The following is a 26761-nucleotide window of genomic DNA, read 5'->3' on the forward strand; positions in this document are numbered from 1 at the left end:
GAGGCAAAGGAAAATTTCAGTAAAAGGGATGAGTCACCTGCATTTTAAACATTAGCCCCTCCATTTACCCTATATCTATACCCTTTCTGCAAAAATCACTCCTCTATTAAGAAGATTGACTTAAACATCTATGAATGAGGATGCTATTTCATTTGAGAAGGTTTTGTTTACCCATCAATCTGCTCAATAGGAATGAATTTCATAAAATCTCTCAGACATTCTGCAAAACTATATAATTTTATTAGACCTTTTAAAAAAGTAAAAGAATATGCTTCTTATGCAGATTCAAGAATATTTTATGCAAGTATTTACATAGTATTTCGTTTTCATTTGGAATGAATTTTCATTTCAAGATAAAAATAATTCCTGTAATAACCCAATTTTCAGAATGTTCTTCATTTTAACTTGTGTACTATAATTATTAAATCAGAAGTGTCTTGATGATTCTTACTTACCTTCTTAAAGCATGCTGTCAACCACATGATCAATTAAGAATGAAACAATTCAATTTCAGTAACAGTAGCATTTAAGGGATGTGATTTATCTTTAAATACCTGAAATTTAATTTCTCTGTTGTTTTGCACGCAATATATAGGAATTTATTGGCAGCATCATCAGTGTTTAAATTTATTTATCTCAGAATTAGGACACTTTCTAAGGCCATTGATTCAGTTGTGATTGGAGTATTTGAATATGATGATTTCACGATATCTTAATTGTCAAAACTTTGTATACCTTTGAAAAAGGCAAATTGCTTTTAAGGAATTACATGTATAAATAATTAACTGCTAAAAATATAATATATATCAAATTCTAAAATACATAAAGTATAAATACAACCAATGTATAATATGTATTTATTCTTCAGTAAACATAAGATTATGTGTAGGCTTCTTTCTGCTTTCTTAGATCATTGCTTAATTCATTTTGGAACATAAAGTCTTGTGATATAATTTAAATTCACTTGTAGTGTTAAATTATTTAAAGGAGATTGGACTCTTGCCACATGATTTATTATCAAGTTTTAAAATTATAGTTTATATACCATATATATAATTTAATAGTATGTTTAAGTGCTATCAAATTTTATAGCTCTAAGCAGGAATTTTAAGAATAAGTGAATACAAAGCATGATTCCAGATTATAACATTTATACTTAAAAATCATTTTTTGATTAATCAACAGAAAATTATACCTGCCTTAAGCATATGACTTTTCAACAAGAAAAGCAAATAAATAAATTCAAATATTAATTCTTACCAGATATGTTAGGAATGGAGACTTGTCCTATAAAAAAGGGGAAAAAAATCTCTTAGAAAGTTTCATACATTAGAAAAAGAAATTTCATATCTTTAAAAAGAAACCTTTTAGAAAGTTTCTGACATATTTATATATATTTTTACATACATGTAAGTCATATTTTTCTATATGTCATGTCTATGTTAGAATATTTACAGTAAGAATTTTCAGTACTCTTTACCTCAGTGAAACTATATTATACCGCCCTCTCTTTTCTTTTTTTTTTTGAGACAAAATTTCCCTCTGTTTCCCAGGCTGCCAAGAACTTGGGAGCCTCCTACCTCAGTCTCTCCAGTACTGGCATTACAGGTGTGTCCACCATTCCTGGCTTTATATTCTCTCTCTTACTGTCATATTTACAAAGCCCAAGTATGTTAAATTTATGTTATGGCTTTTTGAATTCCCAGGCAAAATAAGAAAGATGATAGAACAAAAGAGAGCTATTTAGGGTTGATTCTCAGGGTGTGAAAGTCTTTGGGAAGACTTTGGGAAAGATTTTTTCTGAGATGTATGCATTTAGTTAGATAATGATTATTTATTGAGTACTTGCTGTATGCTAGACATTATGCTGTGGGGTAGGAATACATTATGACCAGTTTATGGAAAGTACCTGCCCTCAATCAGCTGTTCAGTCTGAGCTGTAGTCAAAAACAAATCCATACAATATGACAAGTGAGACAGAATGTGCTCTAGAAAAATGTAAGAGGACCATTTTATTTAGATTCCTAGGTTAGTGGCTGGCTGGTGGAGAAGTGGAGAAGGGCTTCTTGGATGTATTTAAGTTATGACCTAAAGGAACATGAGCAGCTAGCTTTGTCCTAGAGGAATAAGAATGTGGGGCTTATCACATGGTCTTTAGATAGCCACTAGAGTGATGTCATTAAGGGGAAGTCTAATGGAGAAACATCGGAATTTCAGATCAGTCTCTTGTGAAATGGAAAAGGGGTTGGCAGAAGATAAAGCTAGGGGAAGAAAAGTCACAGAATTATAGGAAAGCAAGAGAGAGAGATGATACCCCCCACGAAGAAAAGCTTTCCTAAAAGAAAGATGAAAGAAGAAAAGGGTCCATGAAACATTTAGGATATAGTCATTGGAGCTTTGCAAAACTTTGGAAGTGAGGATAGGGGAAAATGACTAGTAAAGAAAATATTCATATTAACAGCTTAGCAAACTGGTGAATTGCAGTAGGCAGATCATGGAAATTTTCGCTGAAGTAAAAAAAAAATGAGGCAGGTGAAAGATGAGAATTTGACATGCTTGAGATTCCTCTTAAGATTGGTCAGTAGCATTTGGATGTAGAGGCTGGAGGTCAGGATGTACATTTGAGCTCAGGCTGTAGATTAATTATACATGGGTATGACAACTATGGAGAAGGAGATCCCCAGGCTGTATAAAAGAGGAGTGTGCAAAACAGAATCCTGAAGTTAAATGAGTTTTAAAAAGAAGACTTTCATAGGAGGGAAACTGAACAAGAGTTAAGAGCCAAAGGTGTTGCAAAAAAAAAAAAAAGTCAGATAATATAGGAGTTGACATGGGCAACTGAGTTGATGACACGTGTGCAAGGAGGGTAAAGAGCAGCTTTGTTGGAGTGATTGGAACTGGATTCAATCTATGGTGAATTGAGATATGCTTTCATCCCCCATCTTACAAAATGACTATGGAGACAATACAAGTTTTTTCCCAAATGACAGCAAAGTGAGACTGAGAAGAGGACTCAAGCGTGAAAAGGAAGAGGGGTTTGTCTTCCTGCCTTCAAGCTTTAGTCGCTGAGGACAAACTGATCTGAAAAAAATTTCCCCCCTCAGAGGGGCCATCAGGTGGCTTATAACCCAAGACTCTTCGTGAACATTCTCTGGATTAGTTTTGGGAATATACTTTACTTTTATTTTAAATTAGAATAAAATGTATGTATTTGTATAATGATTAGTGATATACAATTATTAAAATATATTTTCTTACACTTCTTAATCATTCATACCTCAGTACAGTCATGCATCACTTAACAATGGGCTTATGTTCTGAGACATGCATCATTAGGTGATTTTGTCATTGTGCAAACATCATAAAGTGTACTTTCACAATATAAGATGGCTACAATGTCACCAGGTGAGACTTTTATGGGACCACAGTTGTACATGAGGCTCATTGCTGACTGAAACATTACTAAATTGACGTACAACTACTCTGAGTTTAGTATATGCTATTTGCAAATTTGTCTCTTCTCGTTTACTCACCATATATCTTTCTATTCAATTTAAAATATAGTTGCTTTAATTTTCCTCTTAATAGCTTTTCCTGTCCTTCAATTCATTCTTACTCTGTTCTAAAGCATGTTCTTATAATTGTATGGATTTACAAAAGAAGTAATAAGAAAAAATAAAGTATTAGTATAGCAGTAAACTAATGTTTAAACTGAAATGAAATGGAAAAAATGGTCATTGAAAGAAATATGGCATATCACCAAACTTAAAATACTCAAGTTGCATTGAGTATACAAATATATTCAATACATTATAGTTTCTCATTATATGAGAAATATATGATAAGATTTTAAATGTGAAATTATTTTCACATGCCCTCTCTCAATATCAACATGTAACTCTTGGAACTTGAAACAAGCTAATCCAGTTCTGTTGGGTTGAGAAGTATTTATTGTTTTGCTGACTTGCGATTAGATGTGAGGGCAAACATGATAAAGGCATGGTCCTTGCATTGGGAAAGTTTAGAATCCAAGAGACAAATGTGTCAAGTAAGTCATGAATGTACCTGACTCGACTAATTAAGATCCCCTCCCGTGAGATTTTCCAGAATTGAATGTGTGATGATGGGGCGGGTTGGGGTGGGGAGGGCAGAAAGAGAAGCAGCTACAGCTCAGACCTTTTAGCCTAACAAGTAGTCCATAAGCTAATTGTGGGATGGTTTGGAAAATGAGTAGCTGTGAGGGAGAAATCTAACAGATCTGGTAGTAACAATTGAAGAAGAGCAAAGAGCAAATATAACAAGTCTCAGTAAGGGATGGAGAGAGATAGAAATCACTGGATCAACAGAGATGAGGAATCAAAGAGCAAATTTGATAACATAAAGGAGGAAACAAGAGTCTTCAGAGTTATCTGAACTGCTTACCACTAAGGCTCTGATCCATGGTCTTACTGCCACCAAAATGTCCAATGCAGAGATATAGAGTATTTTGTGAAAGGAAATTATAATTCATCATATATCTAGCATTAACACAAGAAAATGAATGCTGGGAAAATATGTGAAACAACTTTGCTGTTAACAAAAGACCTTTGTATGCTAGAGGAAATATACTAAAATTGTTTCCTAATAATTGATTGCTCAGGAGGCCAAACAAACACTGTTCAAAGTTTCAGGGAAATTAATTCATTTCATTTTTAAAAATTTTTTTACTGAAAGTGATAGCAAAGTTTATTAGGAAAGGAATACATTTGGGTCATCTCTAGAGAGAAAGAATGAAAATGACCAGAAATTAATTCTAAGTGGTTCAAAAGCAGTGCATTTGTTAAAAGAAGTACGTGATATCTAGTATTTTAATCAAAGTTCTGAAAAAGAAGGACAAGAGGAGCCAGGCACCAGTAGCTCATGCCTATAATCCTAGCTACTCAGGAAACAGAGATCAGAAGGATTGTGGTTAAAAACCAGATTGAGCAAATAGTTCATGAGACCTTATTTGGAAAAAAAAATCCATCATACAAAAGGGCTGGTGGAGTGGCTCAAGCTGCAGGCCCTAAGTTCAAACCCTTTTTTGTACTGCAAAAAAAAAAGGACAAGAGGTAAATTACTGAAACACAAAAAGTAATTTCTAGAGGTTTACAGAACAATTCAGAAATGATATTACCTTAATATTATTAATTGCTAATATTGGTTGTGTGGTTACTGGTGATGGGCCCTACACTGAGCTCCTTGCTTGGGTTTTCTCCCTTCAGCATCACATACCCCTACAAAGCTGAGAAAACTCCAGTGGCCTGGGCCAATTCCCAGGCTGGTACATGCTGGCCCAGGCTTGAGTCTGAGGCTGTGGGGCTTGGCAGGCCATGTCAGCCCCTAGCCACCCCACTCCCTTCATCTGTCTGTCCTTCCTCATCTGAACTTCATGGTTTGGAAAATCTTTCATTAGTACCTTAGGTCCCATGGAAAAAGTGTGCATTAAATGTTTACTACCTAAGTAAAAGAGATTTAGAACAAAGTCCTAGTAATGTTAAAAAAATCTAAAATAACTTTGACCCTAAACATGGATATTAAGATTGAATCATAACCTGTTGAGCAAAAGTTATTTATAAGGTAGAGACAAAGTTAGAGAAAATTCAGAGTTCTGTCAATTTAATTTATTATAGGATATTATTTTGGCAGGGAAGTCAACAAGCTCCAGTAACAAGCACAAGTATTCAGAAGTATTATAATTCACAGTTCTCGTATTTAGCCCTGAAAGGGCTTCTAAGCTTGGAACCGAAAACCATTTGTATTACTGAGCTAGTCAACTTTCCCCAACTCCTTTAATCTTTAGTGCAAAAAAAATTTAACAACTCCGGTAAACAGCATATTATCTAAAAGTCTATCATACTTTCCTTTCTTTTAAGTTCATGCTGACTTGCCATAAAGGCTCTCAAACTCATTTATCTTTGAATATTATTTTAAGTTCACTAAGGGCCATCTTAACTCAGGACCTCGTGTTGGCTTGGTTTGCACTCTACCCTGGATCCACACCTCCAGCTCTTTTTGCTTTAGTTATTTTTCAGGTACGGTTTCACACCTGTGAGCAGAGCTAGCTTTGGACCATAATCCCCCTAGTGTGTATCCCACATAACTGGGATCACAGACACATGCCAGTATATATGGCTTCATTGTTGAGATGGGGTCTTATTAACTTCTTTGCCTGGGCTGGCCTCAAACTGCAATCCTTCTAATATCCATTACCTGAGTAGCTGGAATTACAAGTGTGTATCACTGTGCCTGGCCCCTAAAGCTTATGTTTTGTTTTGTTTTATCTTCTTTATATGGTATTTCAAACATCCACTCTCTGTCTCTCTCTCTCTCTCTCTCTCACACACACACACACACACGCACACACACACACCATTTTATCTTTTTGAGAGAAAATTCCAGGACTTCAGCATTACTGTTAAGACTCAATGCAAGACCAAAGCTCCTTGCTCTTATGGTCACAAAATAACTATACACATACCTAACACACCTGTACTACTAATGGAGTCAAATAGAATTGGTGAAAGAAAAAAAAAAAACTTCTGCAGAAAGGGCCTCATGACATGTACACAAAAATACATGTTTAATATTAAGCGACTATTAGCATAAATAGCATTACAATATATGAAAATTTTGTATATGAACAATTCCCTTGTTATGCATGAACAATTGGGAAGTCAATTTTCTTCCTTTTTTTTTTAATCATACAACTGTCCTGTATCTTCATCATATAGGTAAAAGAATACTTAGTAATATTTCAGTAGGTGGCACCATAGCACCAACAATCTGTAAATCATCTAACCAAAGCTTTTCCCCATTACAGTCCTGTTGTGAATTCACCAATGGAATCGACTAGTTAATGAAAATGTAGATAACAGAACACTTGATCTTCAAAGCTGTGTTATTCTATCACATGTATTGTTACTGAATTCACTTTTCCCAATATGTTCCTTTTATGACTTGAAATGTTTAAATGATTGCAAATCAAAGTTACCTTGAAGTCATACCCGAAATCCCCCATCAGAGGTCTCAGCAAAAACTAGGAATCAATTTGAGTGACAGTGACATTTCAAAAGACATACTTGGGCTTTAAATATCACCCATTCCACCCACCTTCCAGAAAAAATGGAAAGAAAGAAAAAGAAATGGAACACCATTTCCAGAAGCATTTAAGTTTGTCTAGGTCCCAAATGGAAGAAAAGTGCAAGGACAGGAGGATGAAACAGCATAGATGGGATGCATACTGATTCCCACTATGGGACTAGAGAGAATGATGGTTTGTTTGGACGGTTTAGAGGGCATGCCTGCCACCACACCTAACCTACGGCCCAAGTGGAGCAAAGAATCAAGATGAAAAAGAAGGCTCAGCCACAATAGCTGTGTGTGCCTTGCTTTCTTAGGATGGCATGATAATAATGTAATACACTAAGAAAAATAAAAGACTTGATCTTACTGTACAGCTGGAATTTGGCCCACAGACTATGCCTCCAAGGACTGTATCAGATTGCTAAGTATTGACAGGGTGCACAGGCTGCAAGTGACAAGCAAGGTATTATGGAGACTTCAGAGAACTAGACTAAAAGGCCTCCTTCCTCCATTAGTAAATGCAGCAATGACAGAAGTTGTTTACTGAAATGATATTGTATACCAGATCTCTTTATATATGTATTCACTTTTTGTTTAATTGTCCCAGTAAGCCACCCCAGTTAGCAAATATTTTACATATTTTGTAGGAAGTGAAACAGAATTAAATTGCTCACAGTCACACAAGGAGGAAGTGTTGGATTTGAAGTGGTATCTGTTTAGCAAGCTTTTTGATTTTTTTCATACTGATTTTTTATCAAAACATTGATTATAATATTGTTATGTCTTGAATCTACTCAGTGAAATAGCTGCTGCTTACCACCAAAAAGTAATTCCAGAGTTTTCTACTCATATAGAAACAGGATTCTAAGGGTATCTGTTGACACATAGTCCATTTGACAGACAAGGAAACCGACGACACTGAGGCTTAAAGAGCTTGTGATTTCATTAAAGCCATCTAAGGCCACAAATTTATAGCCTCACCAACACCCAGAGAATTTCAACAGACACATTTTTTAGGTCTCACTCAAAAATACAAATAAGACATCCAAGAAACACTAGACCAAAGTCCCTAGCAAGAAAGATGGAGATCAAGTCAAAGAGACAGCAGCACAAGAAAAACAAAAGATGAGAAGAACAGAAGAAACTGTACTAGCAACTGCAGTTCATATGCTCAGAAATGAAATGACCTTGTGACCACAAACAAACAGCAAGAGGTGATAGATAGCAACACTTCTGGGTCAAGAAAGGTCAAAGGACACTGGCTGGAATCTCAAAATATACCATCCGCAAATGTCGAAACACCTCAACATGCTTCAGTTTGCTTTTGGAAAACAAGAATGAAGGATGGGAGGTGAGGTGGGCAGAGAAGTGTTTGTGTTTACTGTGAGCCTTATAGTTTTATGTAAATATTCACATGCTGATGTTCACGTACTTTAAAATAAAAAGAAGAATGATATTGGTATGCAAAATAGTACTGAGAATAAAGAGAGAATATTTAAGAGCTTTGGGTGAAATAAAATCAAATAATTCACTATTTTAAAATATAGCAATCATGTCTATTTTTTTCTCAGAGAATTATCATGCACAATATCAAATATTACTTTTAATTTGTGAGTACATGGGAGTGTGCACACATAGACTCCTCTAAAATTAGCCATGCATTTATAGACTTTTTATATTTGGCTTAAAGCATCATGCTTTCAATTTCAGGCATGTTGATTAACCAAGCAAACAACAGAAAATAAGGGCTCAGTGATAACATATGAAAAATTGTTTATATACTCCATTTTTTCTACCTTCTAATATTTACCAATAATTCAAGGGAAAAAGCCTAGATTGCCACTTGCTGTGCTAATGATGGCCAAACTAAGTCTTTGTATTTTCAATTTTAGAATGGCCCCATTTAAATTGTTTTCAGAAGTAGTTCATACTGCACACCCTTTGGGGAGATTTATAAAGTGTCTTACCCTATTAAAAGCATGGGAAATTTATGTGGCTTTGTTTAACTCAAGAGTCTCAAAAGAGCAGGCCATGTGGTTCATGCCTGTAATGCCTACACCTGGAAGGCAGGAGCAGGAAGATCGTGAGTTCACACCAACCTGGGTTACCCAGTGAGACCTAGCTCAAAAAATCAAAAAAAAGTGGAAACATCTCCGAAAAAGTATTTTCCAGAAACCCATTTTTCCCATGGCCAGAGTGCAGACATATTCATGCATATGAGTTGCAGAGATCCTGAGGACACATAACGTTTGTATGGTTATGTGATCTTGTGCGTATGTGTGCATTAGTGTAATTGGTGCTGTAATCCTGATTAATACAAATATCAATCCTGCATTTGCATTAAAAGTACGTGTTCTTGTTATCTGGAAATTCAGATTCAGTATGGTGTGAAATAGTCTGTGTGTTGTTATTTCTTAATCTCTAATGATGATTATATTGGGTACAAGGATTATAAAAACTGGTAAAGCTGGATATGGTGGCCCTGCCTGTAATCCCAGCACCAGGAGGCTAAGGCTTGGGCTACAAAGTGAGACCCTATCTCAGAAACCCCAAAACCAAGCCCCCAAAAACAACAACTGGTGAAGATGTCTCCATAACCATACACTCTCATTTTTTAAACCCATATACTTTTTGAAAATATTTCCAGGAGACTGAGGCAAAAGGCTCACAGGTTCAAGCCCAGCTGGGCTACATAGTGAGGCCCTGTCTCAAAAAAAGCTAACTAAGTCAAAAAACATTTCCAAGAATAGATATATTTCTAAGCTAATTAAATTTTTAATTCTTATGAAAATGTCTGTTTTCCTTTATCTAATTATGGGGATATATTCTTCATTTATCTAATACATGCTAGATAGAAAAAATGTAATTATATTAATCTCTTAGTAAGAATGTTTTTTGCAGCTCTTTGCCTCCTCTAAGATAGGCTAAGATTATAGTCAGATACAGAATCATCAAAGGAAAATTGCACAGGTGGTGAAACTTATTTATTGGTGTCTTTTTGTGCTATTAAGAATACTGTTTAATAACCAACATTACATATTTATTTTATCTAATTATTACAAGAATTCTAAAAAAGTAGCAGTGTTACCTTCTTTTCATAGTTAAAGGCTAAAAAACATAAATAAATACATGCAAGGCTAAGGAACTTGTAATAAAATAAGCTTAGACTTAAATGTAGATCTGTTGGACTCTAGAAATTCCCAGGTTTAGGCCAGGTGTGGTGGCTCGGGACTATAATCCCGGCTATTTAGGAGGCAGAGATTAGGAGGACTATATTTTGGGACCAGCCTGGGCAAAAAGTTTGTGAGACTCCATCTTAGAAAAACAAAACAAAACCTGTATGTGGTGGGGTGTGTGTTATCCCAGCTACACAGGAAGTGTAAATAGGAGGATCCCCTGGTCACAAGACCCTATCTCAATAATAACCAAAGACCAGACCAAAAGCAAAAAGGGCTGGGGACAGGGCTCAAGTGATAGAGCCCAGCAAGCTTGAGGTTCTGAGTTCAAACTCCAGTATAAAAAAAAAGAAAAAGGAAAAAGAAAGCTGGCTCCATGCTTTCTCAATATCACTGTGCTATAGGGAATAATATTTAATGCTAGATTCAGTAGTTGAGGAACAGTTGCAAGGCACCACTGCACTCCGAGCAAAATACAAAGTATGAAGCATCAAGATTCAGCATAGCAATGTTAAAACTTACTGTTAAGACATGAAAATTACTGGACGACCACTGTGAAAGAGGAATATCCTTTTAGTTTAGGAAAAAAAAGAAGAAAAGTTCAACAGGCCTGTGATCAACTATACAAAGGCATGAACTTGTTGGTCTTTCAGTACTTTGACACAAATCTTCAAGAAAGAAGACAGTAAAACATGCTTGAAAATGTTTTGCTCTTATTATGTCCATGCTTCAAATCAACCCACAAAGCTTCTGTGGATGAAATCTATAACTTGTAAAAAGTGGGGTGAGGGGTGAATTGTGAAGGAGTGAGGCTCCCTGAAATACACCAAGGAGGGTAAGATCCTACAGAAGACTGTCTATGGCTGCATCTACACATCTTTCTAAAAACCAGGAAGGACACTTTGAAATGTCACCGGGTGTGTGTGTGTGTGTGTGTGTGTGTGTGTGTGTGTGGTGTGCTACATACAACACAATACCAGCTAAACAGGAAATTAGTTCTACTTGTAAGCAGTCCACCTAACACCCTAGCCTCAGTCTCCCCAACAGCATCGGGTGTCTGGGAGAGACTGCACCCAACTCCTCCATCCCCAAGGCTGTGGATGATCCAAACACACTGCTAATGTCTCTTCATTCCCCTTCATGGGACAGGAACACTTGGCTTACTTTGAGGTCATTAAAGGACCCGGGCACAATGGGGAAGGCAGGGGAAGAGGTGGCTTTCACACACAAGAGGTTTTCGATGTGTTGTTCTCACAGGCTGCTGTTTGCACAGCTAAAAGCTCATAGCCCAGAGTGCCTCCTCTGCCCTTGTGGTTTCTCCTCTTGCCTACTTCTGTTTTTCTTCTTCTAAGTCTTTATAGGAAAGGAAGAGGTGCAGCTCGTGTGGTTAAGCACCCAAGGCTTCCAAGTGCTGCAACCGGTTGCCATGGCAGCGGTATAATCGGCCCTATCAGGGGTAAAACCACAACTTCTCCTAGTTGTGTTGAACTGCCGGCTGTACATTTAACTGCTACAAATACTTCAATGAAAACAAATCGCAAAAATAAGGCAGATTTTAAGTCAATTTGTTTTATTTCAGAAGCACTTCATTTTACAGAGCACTTGAAAATATTTTAATGAGACAAAAAGGGAGACCCCCCCATCTTTTTTTAGTACCAGGGTTTGAACTCAGGGCCTATACCTTGAGCCACATCACCAGCCCTTTTGTGTGATTTCTTTTTGTTGTTTTGAGATAGGGTCTTGTGAACTACTTGCCCAGGTTGGCTTCAAACCACCGTCCTCCTGATCTCTGCCTCCTGAGTAGCTAGGATTACAGGCGTGAGCCTCCAGTGCCTGGCTTCAATCTTATCTTTAATAGTATAAGAAGTCGTCCTCTTTTGGTCTAGCAATTAAATCTTATTAGTTTATGTCACAATGCAGCTTGGGAAAAGGTAGATTACAAAGAAAAAAGTAAGACAAGCAAGCTTCCTTTCACCTCGAGATTATGAAGTGGTCAAGCAGAGTGAAGGCCAGTGTTGTCCATGTTTGGGTAAGGCCTCTATCTTCACATATGAAATGTTACTCTACAGGCAGGAGGTAGCCCCTCACGCCCCCTGAAACAAATGCACTGGACTATGGAAATTGAGTGACTTCCTTAATATCACACTTGATGGTCTCATGATACACTTCAGGACATTTCTCTGCCTTGTCACATTCACTGATGCTCTTCTGTCCTGTTAGGAACAATTTTCCATGGATTTCCACCAATTGTCTTTGGTCATGAAACATGGCTTCATGACATGGAAAACATTAGAATAGTATATTAACATTTAATCTGCCACAGTGGCTCCTGCCTGAAATCCCAGCTACATGGGAGGACATCAGAACGATCATGATTTGAGGACAGCTGGGGCAAAAAGCTAGAGACCCTTCTCAATCAACAAGCTGGATATGGTGGTTCACAACTGTACTTCTAGTTATGTGGGAGGCATAGACAGAAGGATAATAGTCCAGGCAAACAGTGGGAGACCCTACCTGAAAAACAGCTAAAGCCAAAAGGGCTTTGTGTGGCTCAAGTGGTAGAGAGCTTGTGCAAGACCCTGAGTTAAAACACCAGCACTGCCCAAAATAAATACACATATCAGCATTCACAAATAATACACCTTAAAAAGGATCTGAAAAACCTTTTTATTTAAAGTTCTTCAGAAAACCTCAAACTGGGCCTGTTTTTCATGTCCTGCTGTTGAGAAATGCTTTTTCTGTCTCCGAGTGAAAAACGTTACACACATTGAATTCCTGCTGTCTGAATCCTTATCTTACATCCTCAGAACACCTATGTGACAGGTGGTTCTGCTCTTCTTTCACAAGTGACAAAGGAGGACACAGACTGTCTTGGGAAACTCCTTGGAGCGTAGGGTAAGCAACAGAGGAGAACCTCCTTCCCAGGATTCCTGGGTCTGCCAGAGTCCAAACTCCTGCATTTCCTAACTCTGTAATGATGTCTGGGAGGAGGGGACTCTGTGCATTCATTTTCCACCATTCTCCTGAACTGTCCTTGAACGCTGAAGATCCAGGCTCTCTAGCTTCCTTTTCCTTCCACTGCCGTCACCCTGGTGGGGACCCTGTCTTGTCATCTTCCGTAACCTTTGCACTCGTTTCTAAAGTGACAACTTCTTCCACCTTGTTCCCCAGCAGACTTCATCCCAATGTGTTTTTCAAACGTTTCAATGTGCTTATTTCTCTTTAAAATAATTTATCAGAAGATTCTAAACTCTTTAATACTAATTTATATCAGTACCTCGTCAGTTAAATGCAAATGTACTGACAAGGCTCTTTTGCTATTAAATAAGTCATCTTAAGTAAGTTAATAGATTCAGAAAAGCCAAAGTCTGCATGTTTTCTCCCATATGTGGAATGTAGACCTCATTCAAGCAATCTTATGAAAAACAGGTCACACTAAGGGAGGTCACATACAAGGGAGAGAGGGTAAAAGAAGGAAGTTAAGATGGTGGATATGGTTGATGTACTTCCTATACAAGAATGAATATAGAATTTTTAAATCTATTGGAAACACCATTAGACGGGGACTAAGGTAAAAAGAGAAAACTAGAAGAGATGAACTAATTAGAGTTATAACACCTATGTACGTGGAAATGTCGCAATGAAACACCTGTATAGCTATCTTAAACAAACAAAAATGCTGTTTTTTTCTACAAAAAACAGAGAACAGGAAGGCAAAACAGGTCCTGCATGGGGGGAGGGTATGAGGAGGAGGAGGGAGGCTATAAAGAAAGAGTGTACAACAGTGAATATGGTAGAAATATTATGTTCACATGTATATAAATGGAAGAGTGAGACCTGTTGAAACTCTTCCAGAAGTGTGGGAGGGGGGATAAAGGAGAATGACGGAGGGGTGAATTGAAGTGTGATATGTTTGATATACTGTAAGAACTTTTGTAAGTGTCATGTTGTACCTCTAGCACAAGAGTAATAATAAAAAATATGACAGTGTTTGTGAAGACTGTCATAACTACTTTAGAAATTTCATAAATGTTAGCAATTTATTCTTACATTGTCACCACTGTCATGATTGTCATCTGGCAGTATTTTGCCTCATTAACACGATCTGTGCCTCTAAAAGGAATTAGCAAAACTAGCATCCTTTGTCACCTAGAGAGTGTTTAGATTATGGAAGGAAAATAAGAAATATTTTTGGATTTAATCTTAATATGGTTAGATTCTATGGTCCCATAGCATTAAAACCTTGAGCAATATAATTTTGAAATTCACCATAAGAGATGGCCTTCATCATTTATTATTTCATAAGGTCATGTTGCATTTTCTCTGGGCATCCCCATGTGCTTTTGAATTTTCATATGTATCTATAGTTATATGCATGCATTGAAGAACAAAATGCAAAACTATACTCCAAAATATAAATAACCATGTTGAAGAAAGAGTTGGAGTTGGTATTGACCTGGTTTGAGTTCCTTATGCAGGATGAATAACTAGCATTGCAACTCCTGGGTATATCCATAAAGGAAATAAAATCAGTGTACCAAAGATACATCTGCCCTCCTGTGTTCATTGCAACACCATTCACAATTGGCAAGAAGTGATAACAAACCAAGTGTCCATCAGTAGATGCCCAGATAAAGAAAATGTGGCACACACACACAATGGAGTACTATTCAGCCACAAAAAGATGAAATCCTGACATTTGCAACAACATGGATACATGTGGAATGCGTTACGCTAGACAAAGCCAGGCAGACAATGAGTGACCTCACTTGTGGAATCTGGAAAGTCAAGCTGTAGGGAGCAGAGTATAGAGGAGTGACTATCAGAGACAGAGGGTGAAAGAGGGAGATAGGGAGAGCTTGCCAATGGGTACAAAGTTACAGTTAGATAGAAGGAATGAGTTTTGGTGTTCTATGGCCCAGTAGTTTGCAAGCATACATTTCCAAATAGCTGGAAAGGATTTTGAATGCTTTAAATCCTCAAGATAAGAAAAAATTAAAAAAAATAAATTCATGAGGTGACCGATGTGCTATTTATGCTGCTTTGATCATTACAGAATGAGCACGTGCATCTTACGCATTCCTTGACTTGTGAGGCACTTATCCATGCCTCATAAACTTGTGTGATGAGTGTGTTCATTAAGAATATAATAATTTTGTGTCTTTATTGGCAAATCCAGAAACTTAACACCTACTACATCATGGTTTGACATGTGGGTTACAGAAACTGTTACCACTTGCACAGGGTTGCACAATGTGGATGGCAGGTTCACAGGTAATGTCGAATGAATGTTGCAGTCCATTTTTTCAACTGGCACACAGAACTCCATTTTAACTATGAGATAGGCATCTTAATATGCCTACCATCTCGAATCATGGCTTCTGCATAATTTGTCTACGATTATTAAAAATGATTTGTTCATGCTCAGCCGAAAAGGAAAGAATCTGAGTAAAGCTCACAGATTATAGTATGTAGTGTCTTCATAGCTGGAATTGCTTATAGTCAGGGCAATATTTTATCACATGCTTCTTGCATTTCTCCCTCAGTCCTTGGAGGATCTTAAATTTTATCAAAAGCAATGCTTATGAGTGACAATAAAAATATCAACACTCAAAGTCACCTGATTTTCCAGTGACCAGTCACGTGATTCTATCACTTGCAATAGGACAGCTACCCTCAAGAGTTCTGAACCCAAGGACTCCCTCACAAAGAGACTCAGAGCAACTCACTGCCAGCCTTACTTGAAGACCCAGATTCCTGGCAATCATCCAGAAAACATCCTCCAATCCCCCTCACTGTTGATGGAGATGTACCTTTTGTTTCTTAAGATTGAATTGTACAGAAAAGATCTGTCACAGTTGAATAAAAAAAGGCATGGCCTCTTTTCAAGTTCGTGTTCAGTGTATCATACCTTCTGCTGATTGGCTGAGGAACTCCCAGATGTCAAAAGGACATCTTATGCTTATGTTGAACCTATGCTAAAATACTTGCATGTTAAAACCTTGGACCATCTTGGACACTCATCTATCATATCCATCAACACCCCATGTATTATATTAAAAAGGTTTGATTGAAATGAGTTATTAAAACAACAAATCCTTCAGCCATGTTTGGAAGGTGGGCTGCTACTAGCCTAAGCAAAATCACTCGTTACTAGTCTAGTTACATTTCAACCATTTCTTTTACTGATTTTTAACCTTAATGTGCATATAAAACCAAGCCTTGAGGTTCAGATGACATTTTCAACATTGGCACTGTTTGGAATAGCACTCCCAATGTTCTCTAGTTGTCCTTTTCAATGAAATTAGCAGTTACAACTGAAATTCCTCCACCCATCCCAGTAATGGAGCTACGGGTTTGATAAGCTGAACAGTGAGCAAAAACATCCTTCCCTTCTTGTCGGAATGATAAAATCTTCCAGGAAAAATGGACTCTATGTTTTCAAATTATCAATTCACTAATATAATTTTATAATATATCTAATTTGTAGAGATAGAAAACTACTTTGTGTTTGATCTATGGCAAAAGAAATCCAGCTCTTGACACAGCTCATCATTTCACAATGACAGTGATGGTGGTGGTGATGATGATAACAGGACTTGGGTGCAAAAGGGAGATTGTCCGGAAGTGGGGGATGCACAGGAGTGGAGAGGGAACTGAGGACAAAGAAGATCAAGGTACATTACATAGAGAAGATGGTATAGTGAAACCCACAAAAGACTAAAAGGAGAGAGAAGGGAAGAGGGCTAAGAGAAAGCAAGAGCAGTGATGGACTTGTTTGGGATACAAACCATACATGCATCTATTAATATATGCTAATGGAAAAATAGTTTAAAAATAAATGGCAAAGTTGGGTTGAGAATTCTTATGAAGGAGTTGTGGATTTATTTTCTTTATTTTACATTATTTTAATCTGTATGATAATCTAATCCAATTTACCCTCGTGAAGGAGAATGTCAGACTAAAATTCGTTAGGTTCTTACTGTTAATGAGCTAGTTCAATTGCACTTTTTAAAAAGAATAAAAGCTAAATGCTGGTAATAAAGTGAAATAAACTTGGCTGACAGTTCACGAGAAAGCTTCGGGGTATTGTTTCATAATCAACGCATTTTTACAGTTCATTGGCTGCCTCAGTAACACAACATTTTCTTTAAAATCTGGAGGTTTGGTTCTCAGAAAATTAATTTCATGTTGACAAAACACAATTACTATTTTCATAAAGTGACTAGGACTAATAAATAGTTAAGAATTTCTAAAACTGACCACAAAATGGTATGGCTATTTTTTAAATACTTAAAATCAGGGCTTTGGCTCCCAGAAATATTTTACTTACATGAAATTCACATGTTATTTTTAAAAGAAGTATGCAAACTAATGTGGCAATGACCAAAAGTGGAGTTCTGGTAGTATAGTTTATAGCATATGATAAAGTAAAGAATCTTTGTAAGTTAAATACAGATACTTTATTGCGTGCATGGAGAAGAAAAGCCTAGGAGTCTGTGCATTACCACACTGACATCAGCTACCACCTATTTTAATTAGAGTTATCATTTAACTCACATATTTATGCTACTTAAATTGTTATAGTGTATGTTCTATATTTGTAATTTTAAGTTAATATTGATTGTGACCTTCTGAAAAAAATTTATTTATAACCGTATTTTATCTGTATATTTCTGCTAATAGGTTGAGATGATGAGGACTGGAAAAAATGAAAAGGACTTAGTTTACATTTTTAGGGCCAGACTGCATTTTAAATCATCAGTTTATTGATGCTTAAACAATATGCTGACACACTTATAAGGAATCAGAACACTTGTTCCATTGAATACGTAGTGATCTTAGAACACATAACAAGTCTGCAATGTCTTTTAAAAATGAATTATATAAGTCAGGCACCTGTGGCCCACACCTCTAATTCTTGAGGGATTATGTTTCGAAGCCAGCCAGGGCAAAAGTTTCAATAGAAAAAAAAAATGTCACGGTGGCATGCACCTGTCATCCCCAAGAAGCCAGGAAGTATAAAACAGAAGGATCAAAGTTCACACCAACCAGGGCAAAAAATGTGACCCTATCTCTCTAATAACCAATGCAAAAAAGGGACTGGGGCATGGCCCAAGTGGTAGAGCACCTGCCTAGCAAGCATGAAGTCCTGAGTTCAAACCTTAGTAGCAAACAAAAAGAAATGAGTAATCTTAAGACAAAATGGCAGAATCAGAAGAATGTGCAAACCCTCAAAATTACTCACAGGTTCCCTTTCATAGTAGAAATAGTCATAGAAATGGCAGCAGTGATAAAAATCTAATGCTTACTGGATGCTAGTGTTATACTGAAGTGCTCAGATAGCCTCTCCCTTCATGTCACATCACAAAATTCTGCATATACTTTGACCATCATTATCAATTTCCCTCCTTTTTTGCTCCTCCCATTCCTCTCAAACCATTATTGCTTCAAGTTCACTATTTCTCCAGTGTATGTCCTATGAGAATGTTGGCAGTTTATTCAAGTTGCAGTGGACTGGGCAACACACGGACAGGTTTAAATCCAGGCTCTGTCTCTAGTACTACTTGAACTAGACCCTGACAGTGAGTGTGGCCCTCCTATCTGAGACCTGGGTGGATAAAAACTGCCCATCTTGCTGTGGTATGGAGAGCATGACAGCCATGTTCTGTAAGTCACCAGACATGGAGTCAGCATTCAGGACAACAGGCAGCAACTGTGCTTGTCAGAGACTCAAATATAAAGTAGAAAATGACCAGTTGCAGAAGAGCTAGTGGAAATACAAGTTAAGGTTTCTTTTACAAGGAATTCAGTATTCACTAATATTTATGAAAAGGAATCTATAATACATGTTCAACTCGATCCATTTCATGTTAAATGTGGAGTAGGTGAAGAGAAACCACCATGCTCACATACAGCAGAAGAGAGAATATACTATTAGAAACACATGTGTCAGGGCTGGCGGAGTGGCTCAAGTGGTAGAATGCCTGCCTAGTAAGGGTGAGGCCCTGAATTCAAACTCCAGTACCACCAAAAAAGAAAAAGAGAAGAAGAAGCATGTGTCAGTGATCAGTGTCATTGTGAAAGTTACACGGCATGCTGTCACTGCTAATATTGTGAGTCACTCACTCCATCCTAAGAGGACAGTTAGTTTTCGTAACAAATTCTCTTGAAAATGATTTTCAATTATCCCCCATGTTCAACAAAGAGAATAAAATTTGAATTTGTACAGCAGACAACTGCAAATTCAGGTACCTTTTGCAAGACATCTGACCAAGAACTCTTTTCAAGTTTCAAGGGCATGGGAAGCACAGAAAGACTGAAACTGTTACAAATCAGAGGAGACTAAAAAGATAGGCTTAGTAAATGCCACCTGGTGTCCTGGGTTGGATGCTGTAGGTACAACAGGACATTAGTTTAAAAACAGGTGAAATTCAAATCAAGGCTATGGTTTTAGTAAATAGCATTGTGCCAATGCTTATTTGTTAAACATTCTTATTAGGGGAAACAGAGCAGAGAGAGCACAAGGACTCTCCACTATCTGTGCACCTCTTCTCTACTCTGCAATTACTTCCAAATTAAAAGCTCATTTTAAAATTGTGTATTTGTAAATAGTTCAGAGAAAAATGAGACAACTTTTCTTTCATGTTTTTGGTTGAATATTTTTGAAATTAGACATGTTCAGGGAATATCTGATAAATGTTTGTAATGATAGACCCAGCCTTTATATGGCTACAGTGCAGAGTTGAAAACCAGCACTGTAAGAGATGTTATACCTCCTGACATTCTTAAAGAGACATAGGATTTCCTGAGTGAAAGATAATACTTGGAGCTACTTTATGAAATCATCATTCCCTCTTTGTGAGTTTATTAAATGCACTATTTATAAATGATCTCTTGATTCTTTATGGCTTCAGACTGTCCATTATCTTCCTGAGTGGACAGACAAGAGATGCTGTGCTCAGGGATCATAAAAAGGGGATGTGGTGCTGGGTGTGGTGACTCAGGTCTATAATCCCAGCTCTTTGTCCAGTTCAAGGTCAACCCAGGCAAAAGGTTAATGAGACCTCATCTCAAAAAACAAACTGGGTGTGATGGTCTGTGTCTGTAATCTTGGCTACATGGGAGGCATAGGTTTGGCTCCATGGTTTGGAGCCAAACTCAAATACAAACATAAGACCCTAACCAAAACTTAACCAAACCAAAAGTAACTGGTGCATCTTAAGAAGACAGATCTAAATGAAATCAAAACATTTCAGCACAATTTATCACAAGACCTTTTTAATTGTTACTTTATAATGTATCCAAAGAAGATACAAATGCCAACTAACATTTGTGTTAAGGAAATTTGCCATTAGGGGTTTTAGCCCCAAGTTGTATATATAATTCCCGTAGAGACAAAGTCCTTTAATTAAAAGTATAGTATTAACACTTTACAATTTCAAATTTGTGTTTGTTATTTAAAAATACCAGCAAAGTAACACACACGCACACAAGCACACACAGGCGCGTGCACACACACACAAAGTCTTTTTCTGCTGTGTTCCTGGAAAACTTCTGTTCTACTCTGAGAATATAATATTCTTTCATCTTTCATCATATCTGCTCATTTTCCTAAGAGATTGTTTCCCTCAGTGTCACTGGGAAAATGAGAAAAATGAACTTTTTCACTCTTCTGAATAAAAAACATGATAAAACTGTGCCTCTATAATTGGAGTTATCAAAGCAATGCATTTTCATTTATTCAAAACAAATTTTTCTTTATTTACTGAAAAAAATTTTCAAATGCCTATTACATAGACAATACTATGATGCTGTGGATTCCCAGCCCTCAGCCACCAGCAACTCAATAAATCAAGCGAATCACATAGTGCAGTTATAATAATGGCGACTGTGCAGCATCAAGCACTATACTGGGTTACATAATAGATGTATGAAATATATACGCAGACCATATATGTGCACATCTATACGTATGTCAACTTTCTCCATCATTGCAATCATATGTGGTATGCATATTATTGTCCTTATGTTAGTGATAAGGAATGTGAAATTAGACACAATAAATAACTTATCCAAGGGTCAATCAGCTTGTGAGCAGCAGAGCTAGGATTTGAATCTAGACATTATGACCCTAGGTGAGTACTTTTCATCATTAGACTTTGACCACCTTACAATGTGTTGGGCACTACAGTTTCCTATGCCCTGGGGAAGCTGGGAGAAGAGTGCCTAACCTATTTTCGGGGCAACAGAAGACGACTTCCAGAAAATGATAATGTCTAAGTTAAGAAGGACATGTAAGAATTAAGCAGGAAGAGAAGTCAACTTCTTCAGAGAAAGAACCATGTGACACAAAATTTCAGAAAGTGAAATTCATTCTTCATAGCTGTACTGCACTATGTATGGTAAATAGATGTTAGGAAGGTTTTTGGAAGGAAAATTTGGTTGTGGTGACAAAAGATCTCCTTTTACACATAAGAAACTTGAACAATACTCTTGGGTAGCAGGGATAATTGTGGGACAATGAGTGAGGGGTAACTCAGCTATGGTAGGCAGTGTGGAAGAGTGGGGTACAATATTGGGGATGAGGACATGGATCATGAGGCTGTAAATGCCCCAAAAATCTTTTAAAGTAGTTCTCACTGCAATTAACAGGAACAAACACAAACAGACTAAGCCCTGAGGAATTTATTATCTCATAAAACTGGATTAATTCCATCCTCAATCATGGTATCAGGTCCCAAATTCCTTCCATATTTTTGCTGTGACATCCACAGGATATGGCCTAACTGCCTCCTTGGTTAGTTTCTCATAAAATATCAACAGAGACAGAACATAGGTCTAATCTAGGGGTTTGGTCTCTGTTCAACACTGGGGAAAAGTTTTCCCCTGCCTCTTTGATGTGCCTTTGGTGTAAGGTGCATCACTGCCAAGAGGAATGCACATTCCATGAACTCACTGTGACCAAGCAGCACCTACTCTAGGTTGGAAGAAAACAAGATGCAGTTGAAGTTCAAGTAGTAGGGAACATGATAAATAGCTAAATATTTAAATGAATGCAAAGATATTTTTATAAGAATTGAAGGTCTTATTAGCAAATAAAACACAAAAGTACAGGGGATGACACTTTCAGAAGCTACTGCCAAAATGCAAGTGGCCCGTGGAAGAAAATAGAAGTGAACGTGTTAAGAGAAATAAAGAATACAGAACATGCTGCATTATGGAAAGGGGGAAATTTAGAACATGTACTTGATTTTCAGTGTGTGGAAAGTGACATAGGGAAAGAAGCAAGGTAGGTTAGTGGATGAAATTTTGCATTCAATTTTGGTAATGCTGCATTTGTGACACCAGTTGGTTATGTCAAGTACACAGCTGGAAAAATGATCTTTAATGAAGAACAGACAAGAGAGCTGGAGATATTTGTAGAAGTCATCAATGTATAAAAGACAAAGTAGACAACAGGAGGAAAGAATCTCCCAGAAAGATAGTGTGGGGCAGAAGGAGCTGAGCCCTGGAATGGAACACAGACCAACAGTAATAATAAGGAGCTAGCTGGAAAAACGGGCCAGAGCACCAGCCGGGTACAAATACTGAGAGAAGGTGGTTTCATATTTTATGGAAACAAGGAAAGCACAGAATTTCAAGAAAGAAAATGGTCAAAAATGTCAAGTGCCTTTGAGAGGTGAAGTGGAGCGCATGCTTAAGTATCATCCACCATTCAGAATTTATGAAACTCAGGAGTCGGGAGAGAGTGTTGCTGTAGACACATCAGTAGTTTCAGAGGCACGATGGGAGAGGATGACAGGGAGTCGTAGGGGGGTTAGAGAGTGGGAAGTGAGAGTATAGATCGTGAAGCTACAAAAAGACCCTTTCAAAGGTTGTGAAGCCAGAGAAAAAGCTCTTTCTCTTAATTAAAAAGAGATGTGAAACAAATTGTACTGCTACTATGATTGCTGCTTTCAAAATTGTGTTTCCATGATACACAGATACAAACGTATGTAGTTTGGGAGTCTGAGAGAAAAACTGTACATTTAAAAACATAATGTAAATATTCCTGTAGTCTATTATATACTAAATCTGTTACATGCTTTAAAATTCTTAGGCCTTTGCTTTTGTTTACAGGTGCTGAAGGTGTACAAAGCGATTTTATACTCTTTTTCCTATGAATTTCCATAAGATTTTGTCTTACTTCTAATCCTTTTTTCCTTTAATAATTCATTTTGTGTTTTTTTCTTATTTCGTATTGGGGGTACATTGTGACACTGCTCCAAGAGTGTATTTCACTTGCAACCTAACTTACAAGGTGTCTATAAAACTATCAATTCTCCTATCAATCAGTATGAAAGTGAATTTAAAGTGGAAGCTTAATGACACTTTTGAGCTTCATTTAGCATGTAAAAAAACCCACAATTGTTTTCACAGTTCTGAATTAAAGTGCTCACAACAGAAAAGTAAAATTATGTCTGTTGTTACTCACTGAGGGCCCACTGAAATCCCAAGTAAATACCTGATTTAAGTCAATTCTTCTTACAAATGAGATATCCAGGATGATGAGTGAGAAGCAAAGAGCTAAAGAAGAGGTTGCATCATCTTGGGAAAAGTGACCTCATCGTCAATAGACTGTGGAGCCCAAGAGTAGATAGGCTACTAGATCAATGCAAATCAACCCTGACTTTTGTGGCTTTTTTGTTGTTGTTTTTGGTGGCATTGGGGTTTGAACTCATGGCCTCACACTTGCTTGGAAGGCACTCTACCACTTGAGTCACTCTGCCAACCCCAATACTGACTTTTAAAGTGTTCTCAGTTGGATCTTGTTGCACACACTACACACACACACTTCATCTGCTTGTGTGAAGGAGTCCTGGATTAGATCCTGGTTCTGCTTCTAGTAGAAAAGGCCAGTCGAAGATGCACTGGATCCTCTTTTCCTCCATCTGCAGGACTTATCAATGGGCTCTTTAAAGAAGGCTAAAATGTACTATAAAAATAATCCAAAGACTTTGAAAATGCAGAAAAATATTTCTAAAAGAAAAACCTAAAATTTAAAATGTTTAATGATCTAATCTGCTTTGAGGTAAATCATTTTATGAATCTACTGCATAGTATAATATATCACACGTTACAAGAAAGGAGGGCAAAGAACAGAAGAAGGGTACTGGCTATAGGTGGGCAAGCGCAACCCCTCATATAGGATGGCAGACAACCAGGGTAAGCAGGACCAGTGAGAGATAAAGAATCTTGAGCAAAAACTTGGAGGCAGGGAACACTAAGAATTAGTCGTTTCCAAATATACTCTCAAATCTACCACAGTTTAACTCTGAAAATAAATGCATTCATTTTTGTGGTTACTATGCAACCACTTAGGTATTTCTTTGTAACTTTTGCTCAGTGTGCTCGTTTGGGGTACTATTTCAACCATAGTATTTTTACAGAAGTCACGCCTTTGAAACTTTTGGTTTTAGGTGGAATCATATAAGATGGTTTCTTTTGTTGGTCAGCAATGATTAAATATCACCACTTTCAAGTTTTAGCCTATGAAAATACCTTCCAGTTAAATGTACCATAGCTCTCAGATTGCCTTGATATTGCTTGCATGGATAGATACCAGATTTTGTTAATTTCCCTTCCATATAGATCTATTCACCAAAGAACTCTTAATTCCTCCATACAGAGAAATGGATTCACCAAGTCAAGAAAGCTAAAACAACCACCTACGCACTTTTGAGGTGTGAAATATTTCTGATGTACTGTTGATCTCAACCACTAGCATTTATAATGTATCAGCCTTCTTCATTCCTTTATTTTTGCTCAGACATGCACCCTTCTCACCTAATCTGAACAAAAATCTTAGACTTTTTTTCCTGGTGTTCCCTTTATCTGCTGGCATGTTTCTCTTCATTTTAAGATCCCCTTTCCCCTTTCCATCTAACCCATTATCACCCATTCTCATCTTTACCTTGATCATGTCTCTTTCTTCCAAACCATGCAATTAAAATTATTGCCACATTTTCCATTTACTTTCCAAGTGCAAGGGCCTCTTGGAAAGTCCTCAGTCCACCTTACTTTTTCTGTCTAATACCATCCAATCTTAGTAGTAGTTTGAAAGGTGCTTGGCAAATCAAAGCACTCAGTGTGTATGCAAGTCCACACTTGAGAGGTTTAAACGCTTTCTATTGCTTCTGTGCTCTGTGCCCTTCCTTCCTCTCCTATCCATCTAGTTCACTTTTATATAATCTTCAAAACCCTGAGTTAGATGACATGATCTTTTGCTACCATATCACAATGTTCATATATTTATATCTAACATCATATTGTAATATTACCTTGCATTTAAAAACAGGGCATTCTCTTTGGCTGTTTGTATAGATAACTGTATGACTGACTTTCATCATCTCTGTGCTTTTCCCAATGTTTCTTTTTGGAACGTCATCCCGGTCATTTTAACAATACTCCACTATTAGGAGAGTATATTTTAACTCTCACTCCTCCATTCAGGATCATCTGCAAGCAAATCCCTGTGTGATTTTCTAACATTCCTTCCTTTATTTTGAGACAAACATACAGTTCCAATAGCTTAACTCTCCCTTCTGTTAAGTTTTATTACCAGAGTCTCAAATTTTGTGCATTTTCCAGAATGCTTGTAGTACAATTCATGCCTATCCAGATTTTAGGACTTCAGTCTCATCAACTGTTTGCAATTTTCTCTGAAAATTCTAGCTCTCACAAATATCTTCTTGATACATTTTTATGGTGTTTTGACTGGCTGATTTGTATACAGGTGTGCAGGTCTTGTCTTACAAACAGAATGAGCATGTTTTCAAGGCAGAGACTGAAATTTTTCTCTTCAGTGCTCTCCCCAGACTGACTCTGTGCTTTGCAGTAAGTAACTATTCAATAACATGGCCACATGACTGAATGCTTGGATAAATGCAGCCATATAAAGTGACAGCAGCTAGCAGATACAATAAATATTTCAGAATTACCCATAATTCCCTTTCTTCTTGTTTAATTTTAATAGATGGTGGAAAATGAAAATACTTTATTTCTTAATGCCTCCTTCCCACCTCTTTTAACAATGGGTGGCTATAGGATCCATTTCTGGCCCATTAAGTATAGACAAAAGTCTTTGGGGATGATTTCTCTCCCTGTATAAAAAGGCAAAGGTTTAGCAGGTAAAAATCTCTTGTCACTTTGTCCTTCCCTTCTTTTTTTCATAGAATGTAGATGAAATGTGGGGAAGCATGGCAATCCTTATTAGCTATGAGGTATCAAGCTTGAAGGCAAAAGCCTATAGAATGAGATGACAGAGAAAAACATGAACACAGCTCAGCATGCTTATGGTGTGTTTTTGCATCTCAGCAGTTATGGATTTCATTGTTCTAGATCTCTAGTTATATCACTTATTCCAGCCACTAGTAATCCAATTTTATTTTACTTGAGGCTGAATACAAAGATGACTGATACAGTAAAGTACAGAGTCA

The 26761-nt window shown here is 37.1% G+C and overlaps 1 protein-coding gene across 9 annotated transcripts in view; it reads right to left on the reverse strand.

Annotated features, from left to right (window-relative positions):
- Ptprc (protein tyrosine phosphatase receptor type C) overlaps window positions 1-26761 on the reverse strand; it is a 115126-nt gene that overhangs the window by 62510 nt on the left and 25855 nt on the right. For all 9 annotated transcript variants that reach the window (XM_074048693.1, XM_020154010.2, XM_020154009.2 and 6 more), the window contains exon 3: window positions 1261-1287. In XM_074048693.1, the coding sequence (XP_073904794.1) occupies window positions 1261-1287 (27 nt within the window). The remainder of the gene's footprint in view (window positions 1-1260; window positions 1288-26761) is intronic.

This window comes from Castor canadensis, chromosome 11, assembly GCF_047511655.1.
Source record: "Castor canadensis chromosome 11, mCasCan1.hap1v2, whole genome shotgun sequence".
NCBI classification, from domain to species: domain Eukaryota; kingdom Metazoa; phylum Chordata; class Mammalia; order Rodentia; family Castoridae; genus Castor; species Castor canadensis.